General features: G+C 41.8%; 1 protein-coding gene across 1 annotated transcript; it reads right to left on the bottom strand.

The window, feature by feature from the left end:
- Positions 1-1,385: 1,385 nt before the first annotated feature.
- YIPF4 (Yip1 domain family member 4) lies at positions 1,386-10,508 on the bottom strand. The gene is made up of 6 exons (XM_066618136.1): positions 10,283-10,508; positions 7,133-7,295; positions 5,605-5,776; positions 4,194-4,271; positions 3,538-3,651; positions 1,386-2,314 (listed from the first exon to the last, which is right to left on the bottom strand). The coding sequence occupies exons 1-6, from the start codon at positions 10,380-10,382 to the stop codon at positions 2,177-2,179; spliced, it is 765 nt and encodes a 254-aa protein (XP_066474233.1). The 5' UTR covers positions 10,383-10,508; the 3' UTR covers positions 1,386-2,176.
- Between the last annotated feature and the right edge of the window lie 2,133 nt (positions 10,509-12,641).

Genomic DNA, 12,641 nt, shown 5'->3' with positions numbered 1-12,641 from the left:
ACATTTATCATAAGTAGTTGTGATACTTCTGTGTACTCTCATCTATGTACTCTCCCCCCCTTAAATGCCTAATGATTTTTCTTGTTAACTACCAAGGCACAGACAAAAAATCTTACAGATAAGAGGCCATTTAAACATACATAGTTCTGAAAATTGTCACGTAACATTAATGGGAAACTAGAGATGTTTTTAACTAGAGATGTGTATTTTCAAAGCTTTTATAACTGGATGGATCACTTGACATGGAAAGCATTTATATGTTATTCCATTAATCAGATGCAGATATGCTGAACTATTCCTGGATTCTTAAAAAATGCAAGCACCTTCACAGAAAGCACATATATAAAGTTTTTCCATTTTCCTGTTTTGCTCAGAGGGGTTCATTCTTCAAGGAAAATTCTAATATATGGACTCTACTAAGATTGTGAGCCTGAACACCCATTGCCTTATTTTAGCAAATCATTGAAGTTATAGTTTAGGTTGAGCTCTACGTTTATCTGTTAACTAACTCAGCAGTTAGTCTCCCATTACTAAGTTGGGCCTAGCATATAAGCTACAGAATACAACTGCAGTCAGTATACAAGACAGTCATTCGAATGTGAGAATTTATTATCCAACACCTTAATTCAATAAGAATAAAGATTTAATTTTAAGTAACTTTTGTGGTAAGAATCAGTTTGACAAACCAACTATCAACTGCTTGGTCAGTCAACTTCCTGTTATTTTGTAACTAGTGACAGCTTGGCAATATGTTAGCAGTTTTGCAAGGTAAAGAGTTCATCTTTTCAGTTCATCTTTCCTGTTCAAGGGCTCCGATCCAGCTCTTGCCACATGTAAACAAAACAGACACATGGGTAATTGCTGGATAAGATGGGTATCAATGTTTGCTTGAATGCACATTAGAAAATGCATCATAGCCAAAACATGTAATGCTTACTGTATCTCCATTTGGATAGATATCTGGATGCACATCTGATTCATGCCTATCCTCTCTCTTTCAGCAACAAATACACACAAATATGCTTAGGTGTTCAGGTCTCCTTAGATGGACAGGGTTGAAGATAATTATGAAAATACTAAAAATATACATACTATACAAGTTACCATACTTTAAAAATGTAACTTTCATAGGTTTCCTTCATGATGGAAAAAGCTTATTAGGCCAACATTAACAAACCACTTCCATCATATCCTCAAGCTATGAAAATCCTGGTCATAAAAACAAAAGTTTGATTTTTGCTGCTAATCAGAGCCTAAATGTTGCTGTTCTTGTTCATTAAGAAGTGCCATTTACAAAAAAGAAAACAGTATTATTCCTATCCACAACCAACCCTGCATTAAACAGTTATTAGGTCAAAACAAGGTGTTATAAAAACCAAGTACAGTTTTGGAGGAGCACTGTTTATTCCATTGCAAGACATTGTTCAGAATCAAATGTTTTAGCTTCTCTCCCCTATCACCACCACAACCACAAAGCTGCTGCTGGTTTTAAAAAAAAATCTGCTGAGATTTCAAAATCAACATCATAAAATAACATACTTTTACAGCATACATACACTGTTGGTTAAAAAACGAAGGTTCATTTGCCTCTTCAATTTATGCAATCTATAACACCACCATCCCCTCAATAATGATAAAGCTACATATGGATGAGGGACCTAAAACACTTTTTAAAAATCAGAATTTGTAACTCAGTCGCCAAATCAAATGTACATGAGGCATCCCATAAAGTGTCATGTCTTGATTATAGGTTAGTCTGAATTATCAGGACTGATTCATAAATATATCTACAGAATCTGCTGTACTGAAAGCAAGGACTGAATTTTCAAACCATTACCAGTAATCGGAATTCCCCTTCAATTTAAAATACCAATCATATGGTCCTGGTGCTTTTGGCACAGGTAGCAAGCTGTAATTCTGATACTGCTTAGAAACCTACAAAGTTCTTACCTTTGTTCAATAAAATCTAATAAGTCTTAAACCCAGAACATTGTTATAAATCTCTAAAATAACTAAAAATGTTTAAATAATATACACAGATATACTCAGATTACCACTTTATGAAACTTTGAGAGCCTGATATGATACAGTCACTTCCCCCCAATCAGGCTGTATACATTTCTTTAGTCTTCCTGGTGATTAAGACATTGTTCCTGTCCAAATCCAACATTGCAGGTCACACCCCAGTATATAAGGACAAAAAATAAATGTACAATAAGAAGATGGGATAGATCAGAAGAGGCTTCTTGGTCTTAAATTCTTCTCCAACTAATAATGAAGCAGCACTATATGCAGCCCAAAAAACTCCAAAAAGCTGACAAAAATAAAAAACGAAATGTTATATGACATAGCAAAGATGTTTCCAACAGAGCAGAATTTCTATTAAGAACAAGTAAGAAAAACAATCTGAGGCAGTGGTTCCCAAACTATTTTTGACTGGCGGCTGCCTTGACCTACCAGGCCATTGGCCATGGCTCCTAATTAGGGATACAATCCTGTACATTGTATAGGGCGGTGGGGTTTTCACCCATTGCTCCCCTGGTTGGTTTCTGCAACTCCCCAGGGAGCCATGGTTCATGGTTTTGGAACCACCAATCTAAGAGATTGTGACTAAGTTCAAACACTTGAATCCAAGGTTTACTGAAACCGAGTAATAATTTTTATAGTCTGAACTAGGGAATTTTAACATTTGTTGTCTCTCTTATTGAAATGACAGGCCAATTCACAGTCAATTAAAAAAGGAATAGATTCATATGAGTGTCTCCATAGACACATACTTCATTAACTTCATACTGCATCAGAAGGCTGATTCTTTTCACACAAGCAGGAACTGTGCAAAAACGTTAACTGTCCTAAACTAAGAGACAGGGTTACATCACCAAGTTTCAACCACTGTTGGAGGTAATGCTCATCCTATTAGTGTCTTTTGGCATTATATTCCAGCCTATTTCAAGAAAATTGTCCTGTTTAAAAATATGAAGCCACTTTGTTTACCATGGACATTTTAGCAACTGCAGTAGGCATGAGGCTTAGAAGTATTTACTTATCCTAGTATTTGGGATAAAATCATTGACAAATGCTACAAATTCATATTATTCATAAGCAAAGGATTCTGAGCATAATCCTCCTAATGGTCCTTTCTCCCCTTCCTACTCTATATCATTGGCTTGCCTTCCTTCTGTTCATGCCATTGAATTATCCATAGTAACAATGGGTCTATGTTCAAAGGAGAGTTACTCATTGGAGGAATTTGTCTGCTTGAGTCCAAACTTTTGAGAGAACTTTTGGGGTTATTTTAGACCCAAGAATTCAAATTCAGAGATCTATGAAATTCTATGTGTAGCATCCTTGTTTTTAGTATTTTGTCATGAGAGAGTTAAAGAATATTTTACAGATCCAGATTAGCTGAACAGGCATAGTTTTAAGAGGAGGACAAAAACGTGCTGTAGAGAAAGGTAAGATGTGCTAAACTGTAGGAAAAATAAATGGCACATTTTAAAGATGCAGCTTCGCCCACTGGTCAAACTCTGAACTTACTTTTATTAGGGTAGAAACAACTTCAAATGATCCAACCACCAGAAGCACAGGTGCAATTACAATAAGGGGTAGTAAAGAATATCCAATCACTCCAAGAACCTGGCCATATGCAACCTGCATATTTGAAAATAAAATTATGGACAATTGATTCCAACAACTCAGTCAATAAGAGAAGCTTCAGCATGCTATTTTTAACTGTGAGCCCAGGCCATCATTTAGAATTGTGACTACTGCTCAAGAGCACTGTCTTCAGCATGTCCTTGCCTGAGCAACCACAGCCTTAGTTTATCCACATTGCTTACTCCATGACTATTCTGTCAATTCCCATTGTCTCACTCTATGCTAACTTCAAACCTAACCCTGGATAAGAATCATATCATTTCTATACTCTGCCTATTCTTGGTCATTGTTCATGCAATATTAATGCTCCATTTACCAACATAATTATCACATACTACCTTTGAAAGTTTCAGAAAGAAATTAATAAATTACAGTGAAACCTTATTCATGCGTACTGAAAATTAAGCAAGTGTATTCACTGGGGTTTACTTCCAGGTTTGCAACCTCAGTGATACAAAAGTGCACATCTAAAATAAATTGTTAATGTAATTCAGGTTCAATTTTCAATAACCAAGTTAACTTTTACAAGATCTTACCTCTCCTCCAAGAACCCTGGCCAACAGGAAAATTGTCAAAGATCCAAATATCCAAATAGTTATAATCCAAGACACCACCTTTAAGACATTAAAACATCTAATCAATGCTGTATCTTCTTTTTGTGAAGAATAACTGATTATGATGTAGTGATTAAAGGACAAAGTTTGACTAATTTCTGTAAAGTTCTTAGTTTTTAAAAACAGTAATTTTTATATTGGGGGAGAGAAGAGAAGAAAGTGGGACACATCCAAGGGAGATGTCATGGATGCAATAAAACAGTGCAACCCTATACATGCAAACATGGATCTCTAATCTGTGGGCAGTAGCTAAACAAAGCCTTCCAAACGTTTGCAGAGCTTTGCCTTCACAACAAAGGGAACCACATCCAAGTGCAAGATTCTGAAGAATGAATGAGTCTTGTATAGCACACCACAGAGGTCTTTTTACAGCTTACAGGGCAGTATGCTATACCAGAGATTCTGAATCCCAGTAAAGCATATCTCCTCAAGCCAAAAGCTATCCAAACATTTCTAAATCTACAAAAAGACAAGCATTCTTAACCAGCAAGGGAGATCCATTCCAGATACAGATCTGCATCTGGCTGCACACCCCCACCCACTTCACCATGCTCATTTACCCCCACTGAACTGAATGGATATGTCTTTTGATACAAACAGGAATTCATATCCTAAACTGGAGTAACTAGTAGCCCAATCCTATCTAACTCCCCACACAGTGATGCAGTGGAGCCAACAAGGCAACTGCTACATCTCATGGGAATTTTGGCCTCCTCAGGGGAAGAGAACATTTTTCTATTTCCTTCCCTTACTGGGGTAAGCCCCTGCCATCCTGGTGGAGAAGTTCAGACCTACTCCAGTGATATTGCTTGTGCAAGTCTGTGTGGACCTGTGAAGGTGGATTGGGCCTAGGAAGGCAGTTTGAATTTGGTGGGTGCCACTGCTGCCAAACCCACTTCCTTCCCAGTCCCAATCTGCCCTCCTCCCCACCCACACCCACCCCATTCCACCCAACCTTACCTCTCTCTCATCCCCTATACAGTCTTAACTTGGGTGGTGGGTGTCCAGTGTCTGCTGCAACACAGGGCTGGCCATTTGTCAGCAGCCAGCTCATGTGCTCCTGTGTGTCACCTTTCACAACAGCCAGAAAGTGCGTCACACCACTGGAATTCTTGTTCCAGTGGCATAACATGCCTTCGGGATTGGGCTGTAAATTGTCCACAGCTGGATCAGTGCACAAATGTGTATTATCATAGTTATTCATTTCCTGACTCCATTTCCCCTTCCAAAGTTATTTTCCAGACTAGTCTGCATGCATACTTCAAGCACCAAAAAATATATGGTTCAACTGATCAGTGCAAGACCATGCTTTAAGATAATGCCCTTTACAAACCTTGAATTGCCCATATAATGAGATCATTGAGAAGAACAGGACAACTGCCAATGGGCCCCAGAAGTCTGGATTATCTCTTACTACTTGTCTGTTAAATCCAAGAGAAGGCATCGGCATCAAGACACATCGAATTTTGTAGTATATATCCTTCAGATCAATGTCTAGCTCCTCCCTAAAATTATAGACAAAATTTTCATAATATGCCCCTTGAAATGGTTTAAACCAACTGAAAATAAAAACACATTGTGTTAAGTAGTAAAAAGCTATATAGCATATTCATAGTGGTAATGTTTTTGAGGCTATACCTCTCTCCCAAAGAGTTGTCTTTCCAAGAAGCAGTGTCATATACTAGATCTTAACAGTGCATTGGGGGGGGGGGACTTTACATGAAGACTATGCAAAGTATAACAACTAATAGATGTAAGGTGCAGTCTATAGTTGCAAAGTCAAAAATTAGGCCCACACAGAAAACTAGCTCATACAACATCAGATCATTGGTCATCTAGCTCAGAATTTTCTCTGCTGATTAGCAATGATTCTCCAGAGTTTCAGACAGGATATTTTTCCTACCCTGCTTTGAGATCCCCAGATCCTTCCCCTTAAGGAATACTTTTAGAAGTTGCATTAAGATTAGGCATGCCCTCTTTCTATCAAACAGGTACATTTTGGCAACTATTTAATAAGCAGTTCTCTTATAGCTCTATTAACGGCTTCATCAAAGCAATTCTTCCTATACTGTGCCAATCTGTGAAAGAAATTTATATAAAGACGTTTCTAGCCATCAAAAATGTTGACATTTGCATGTCAATTATATTATGTCATTGAATGACTTTCTACACTAGAAAGGAAGAAAAATTATCACTCTCTGCTCATGTTAATCTCAGGTGCCACTGAATAGAACAAATAGAAGTGTGCTCATTTTTCAATAATAGGGAGATTACCAGCAACAGAGAAAACCCCTTCCTGCCATGTTCATATGTAGCAAGAATCTACTGGGTAAAACCTAAGGAAGCACACAGCCATTAAAGTCAGGTGGAACCTAGGAAGACCAGGCAACAAAGATATCAAGAATGTGGTTGTTTATAGATCCCATCTCTGTTCAGGAAAGATACTGCTAAATGTAGACTTTAAATTACAAGTTGTTTCAAGCAAATTCTCACATCTATGATGTCTTGAATCACACCTATATAATATTAATTCTACTGAAGATCTGAGTTTAAAATTTAATAAGGCGCACAGATATCTGAATATGAAATTCAGCTCTCTTATCTTAAATGTGCAATGAGAAGCACATGATCTCTTGAACTCAAATGCATTTATAATAAAAAACAGAGCCACACATAGACGAGTAAGAAAAAGAATAATTTAGAAAACCATGTGCTGTGTTCATATATCAGTTATTATGGGGTTTTAACTTACTGATTTTTCATGTACATCATTGTTCACCACTCACACACAGAAACTACTTGCTCTGAACAAGGTTCAAATACAGTACTAAACAAGAAATCTCAGAGGGATGTCTACTTACAAAAGTGGCTTATTATCTTCAGGATCATCATCTTCTACTTCCAAAAGCCAACCATATCCTCTCTGCCTCAGGAATGTAGTTGCAGTAGATTCTTTGATGAATTCTCCACTTCCTCCTCCAAGGTTGAGCTTCACATCTGGAGATGCTATTGAACCACTCAGATCTGAGGACAAGGAACAAAATATATTTTTGAGAAGCCAATTAAGAGTGTTTTCCCAATCTGAAGTGTATGACAATATAAGAGTCCTCTTGTGATATACTGCACATTTAAGGCACACGTGTCTCAACTATAGCGAATTTGTGTCGACTCAATGTGCGGCAGCAGTAAAGAAGGCCAATTCTATGCTTGGGATCATTAGAAAAGGTACTGAGAACAAAACAGCTAATATGTATTATAATGCCGTTGTACAAATCTATGGTAAGGCCACCTCTGGAGTATTGTGTCCAGTTCTGGTCGCCGCATCTCAAAAAAGACATAGTGGAAATGGAAGAGGTGCAAAAGAGAGACTAAGATGATTACTGGGCTGGGGCACCTTCCTTATGAGGAAAGGCTACAGCGTTTGGGCCTCTTCAGCCTAGAAAAGAGGTGCCTCGGGGGGGACATGATTGAGACATACAAAATTATGCAGGGGATGGACAGAGTGGATAGAGATGCTCTTTACACTCTCACATAACACCAGAACCAGGGGACATCCGCTAAAATTGAGTGTTGGGAGAGTTAGAACAGACCAAAGAAAATATTTCTTTACTCAGCATGTGGTTGGCCTGTGGAACTCCTTGCCACAGGATGTGGTGATGGCTTCTGGCCTGGACGCCTTTAAAAAGGGATTGGACAAGTTTCTGGAGGAAAAATCCATTACGGGTTACAAGCCATGATGTGCATGTACAACCTCCTGATTTTAGAAATGGGCTATGTCAGAATGCCAGATGCAAGGGAGGGCACCAGAATGAGGTCTCTTGTTATCTGGTGTGCTCCCTGAGGCATTTGGTGGGCCGCTGTGAGATACAGGAAGCTGGACTAGATGGGCCTATAGCCTGATCCAGTGGGGCTGTTCTTTTGTTCTTAAGTGGTCATTATAAGAGGTACCTGAATCACCCAGGATTAAACATTTGTCCCATCCCACCCACAAATTAGCATATTAGAGAGGAGAAGCATACAAGACTATGAAAGACTAAACATTTACACTGCAACATAAGCTTTCATAGGCTACTGTCCACTTCTACAGCTCTATCGAAGGGAAATAGGAAACATACATGAGACATAATACTCAGTTGAATCCATTTGGCTGATCTCTAGCTCTATCCAAGCCTACAAACGTTGCAAAAACTAGCACAAATCAATGCAAGATTCACTCAAAATTGATATGCCCTTGACATACAACGTTTTTAGCCAATAAATAAGTGGTGTGGTATGGGAGAGGTTAGATTGGGCCTATCACTGCCATTATGTTCAATACAGCCATGACAACATTAGTATGCTAAAATACTGAATAATCACCATCTCCTAGCATTAAGGATCACTGCTAAGGCAACAGTTATATTATGCCTTACAGCAAAAAAATTTTCAACATGTACTCTAGTCTTTCAATCATTACTTCAGTGAAACTCACTGCTACCCCAGTCTAGAAATGGAAGCCCGCACAGCTGATGCAAAAGCATGTCTGCCTTATGATGTTTATTTGGGACCCATTATATTTAGTAGTCCACTGTACTCAAGATTTGTACCACTCTGCATGCTCCACCTATTGGAAGTACCACCAGCAGTAACTGGCAATTACATCATTGCCAGTTACTTCTGGACTGGAGGCCAGATGCAACGCATCAAACACTGGTAAGAGGCTAATGGCAGAATGGGAGGCTCTTTCAAGCACATGCTGGAGCTCTGCCCACCGCACCAAGCCTGCTACTGCTGCATGTTCCATTACATTGCATGTCTCAGTGCCAGGTGGCAGGGATCTGGGGGTCCTGTGTGTACCACTGGACACCACCTCAAGTACCACTGGTTGAGAAACACTGATCTAGAACAGAACACACCGGTTAATGAGAATGCAGGAGTTATCAATTCCTGCACAAATAAAGAGATTACAGTTCATTCACACCAGTTGTTTTTTTCAGTTTCCTCTTTCAATCCACTTTCTCTCTCACAGGCTGAAAAGACCTGCAGAACACAAGTCACATCAACTGGATGCCACATGGTTTCCAATGTCCTCTACCTCTGTGTTTCTCAACTGGTGGCACTTGTACCACTAGTGGTACTTGAGGTGGTGTCTGGTAGTACACACAGGACCCCCAGATCCCTCCTGACAGCTAGACAAGCAATGCAACACAACAAGCAACAGTAGGAGACTCGGTCAGGTGGGCAGAGCTCCAGTGTATGCTTTTTCTGTGCTCGAAAAATCCTCCTGTCTGCTCTCACTGGTGTTGCATTGTGTTTGGTCCTCAATCTGGAAATAACTGGCAATGACATCATCACCAGTTACTTCCCGCAGTACTCCCAATAGGTGGACCGTGCAAAGTGGGACGGTAGGGGACAAAAGTTGTACCTGTAAGAGGGGGATACATACACTGATCCTGCAGTCTGTACTTATGGCAGACCAACAGGAGACGCAACAGCAGCTAGGAGCATAAGGTGTTTATGTGATGTAGTTCCCGTATGCCATACACATCCTCAACATCATGTTCCTTGTTCTGTTCTCAGAAGCTTCCTTCCATGACTGCTTCTCCACCAGGAACAGCTGCGTGGCTCTTAACCTCCCTGCTTGTTTGTTCCCAGAACAACCCCGGGATCCAGACCATCCCAACCCCACCCCACGCAGGTGGCCTCTGCCACGCAGACCGGGCTGGGCCACCAGGCTTAGAGGCGGGGTGTCTGCACTGACTCCGGTTTCCGATCCTAGCCTCACTTTCCTGGGAGAAAGCCCCATTGACTACAGTGGGACTTACTTCTGAGTAGACACTCATGGATTGGGCTGGTAGGCTGCAATCGCAGCCTCACTTTCCTGGGAGGAAACCCTATTGACTACAGTGGGACTTACTTCTGAGCAGACACGCGCAGGCTTGGACCCACCCAGCAGGGGGAAGCCCGGAGAGGTCTGCCTGCCGGGCCTAGACGGCCCGCCGCCTCTCCACTCGGGAGCGCCCTGCTCTTACCTTCGGCGTCGGCCGAGGAGACGAAGGTGAAGTCCCCGTTGCTGGGCGCGTAGAGCGGCGGAGGCAGCGGCGGAGGCTGTTGGGGGCCCGGAGGCTGCATCGCTGCCCCGCCCGCGCAGGGCCCGCAAGCCCGGCCAGAGAGCGAGAGGGCGGCCAGGCAGCCCGTCAACAACCAGCTCCCCCGCCGCTGCCACCTCCGCCGGACTGACAGGCGCGGCCACAACAGCGACGCCGCCCCTGCGCTTGGGCCTCTCCAAGGCCGCCCCCTATTGGCTGGCAGCAGCCTCTGTCCCCGTTGACGCCGCCTTTCCCACCTCTGAGTGGACATGATTGGTCCGCGGGGTCCTCGCCGCCGCCGATTGGGTGAGCGGCCGCCAGGGTTGCGGAAGAAGGAAACGGGCCTGTTTGCGGGCGTGAACACAGACTTGCAATCACCAGAGTGACCGGGCAGCGCGAGTGTCCTCTCAGTGGCAGGAGTGACAGCCTTCAATAGAGACCAAGGGGGAACGGCTGGGAGGGATCGTCGCCACCACCACTAGCCAGGGGTCCTCTTCTTGCTAAGGCTGCAAAGCCAGCCACACTTCCCTGGGAGCAAGCCCCATTGACTACAATGGGATTTACTTCTGAGTAGACAGGCATAGGATTCAGTTCTCAGTGTTTTTACCAGAGTGTGGGGAAAGGTGGTTGTTCTGTTGTGTATGTATGTATGTGTGTGCATCATGTGCATCATGTATGTGCATCATGTTTGTATGTATGTATATACTTGTGTTTAAAAGTGCACATGTATCAGTGGAGCTTGAAGTTTCAGTATGCAGTGGTTCTCACATACGTAGCACCAGGACCCACTTTTTAGAATGAGAATGTGTCAGGACCCACCAGAAGTGATGTCATGACCGGAAGTGACATCATCAAGCAGGAAAAATTTTAACCATCCTTGGCTGCAGTCCCACCCACACTTACCCAGGAGTAAGTCCCATTTTACCACCATTGTTAAAACAATGTACATAGTAGCTTGTTAAAAGTGTGGGTCTGTAACTTTGCCCCAAATGCAGTCACATCCCATGGTAGCATCAAATAAATAAATAAATAAATAAATAATAATACAGGTATTTCTATACCGCCTTTCTTGGTCCTCAGATTTCTCCTCGGACTTTATTCAAGGCGGTTTACATAGGCAGGCAATTTAAATCCCCATAGGGATTTTTACAATTTGAAAGAAAGTTCTATCTTTCAAGAAACCACAACATTCAGGTGTTTCTTTCTTGATCTGGTCGCACATTCTGGCCTCCATCCTCCCACGCTCAGAGCAGATGGAATAACTCGGCTCAGCTTGTCAGCTGCTTCAAGGTCGCACAGTGCCGGTGGCCTTGAACTGGCGACCTTCCGATGTTATCTTCAGGCAAATGGAGGCTCAACCCTCTAGACCACATCTCCTGCCTAACAGATTCAAAATAAAATGTTGAAATGAATGGGGACCCACCTGAAATTGGCTTGCGGCCCACCTAGTGGGTCCAACCCACAGTTTGAGAAACACTGCAGTATACCATTGAGCACAGAAATTTGGCCAGGGAGGGGAACAGAGAAGGCCATTTGCTACAATACAAGAAATTCATGTTGCAGTAAGAATTGTTTGGACTTAATGGCCGTGTTCTTCTGTGAAGGATTTTGTTTCCTAACGTTTCACCTACTACTTTGGTAGTGGCAAAGAGCAAGCTATTGACAACTGTTCTGGCGTGAGACAGACGGTCTGTGCTTCTCACCTCTAGTCCTTTGAAAATGCCCACGAAAGTAGTGGGCGAAACATTAGAAAACAAAATCCTTCATAGAACATGGCCATTAAGCCCAAACCGTTCTTACTGCAACACTTTAACTATTTCAATAGCTTCTCTGTAAAGCCTTGGGAAATAAAATCTATTACTGGAAAGAACCTGTGTGGCTATGAAATTTAGTTGATGACCTGCTTCTATTGTATGCTGTGCTATTGCTGCTTGATCCCGGTGCATTAAACAACAGTGCATCTCATGTTTTGCATGTCTGGCTTTTATAGAACATTTGGTGGTGCCTATGCAGACATGATTACACTCACAGGGTATCCTGTACACGCCAGGTGTATCTAGCTGTTGTCTCCTATCCTTAGGATTTCTAAGAAATTGCTGAACCTCAATAGTTGGCAAGAAGATTGTTCTGGAGTTTGCTTTATGGAGAATATTTCTCATCCTGTCTGTTTTGCCTTTGATGTAAGGAAGTAAAACATTGCCTTTATATGCAGGTGGCACCTTAGCATTTTTATGTCATCTGTGTTGTCTCATAACACTGTTGTAATCATTTCTGGTATACCCATTGCGTTGCAGAATTTGTT

This window comes from Tiliqua scincoides, chromosome 1 (genome assembly GCF_035046505.1).
Source record: "Tiliqua scincoides isolate rTilSci1 chromosome 1, rTilSci1.hap2, whole genome shotgun sequence".
NCBI classification, from domain to species: domain Eukaryota; kingdom Metazoa; phylum Chordata; class Lepidosauria; order Squamata; family Scincidae; genus Tiliqua; species Tiliqua scincoides.
The sequence above is the reverse complement of the archived record's forward strand: the minus strand, read 5'-3'. Positions and strand labels throughout refer to the sequence as shown.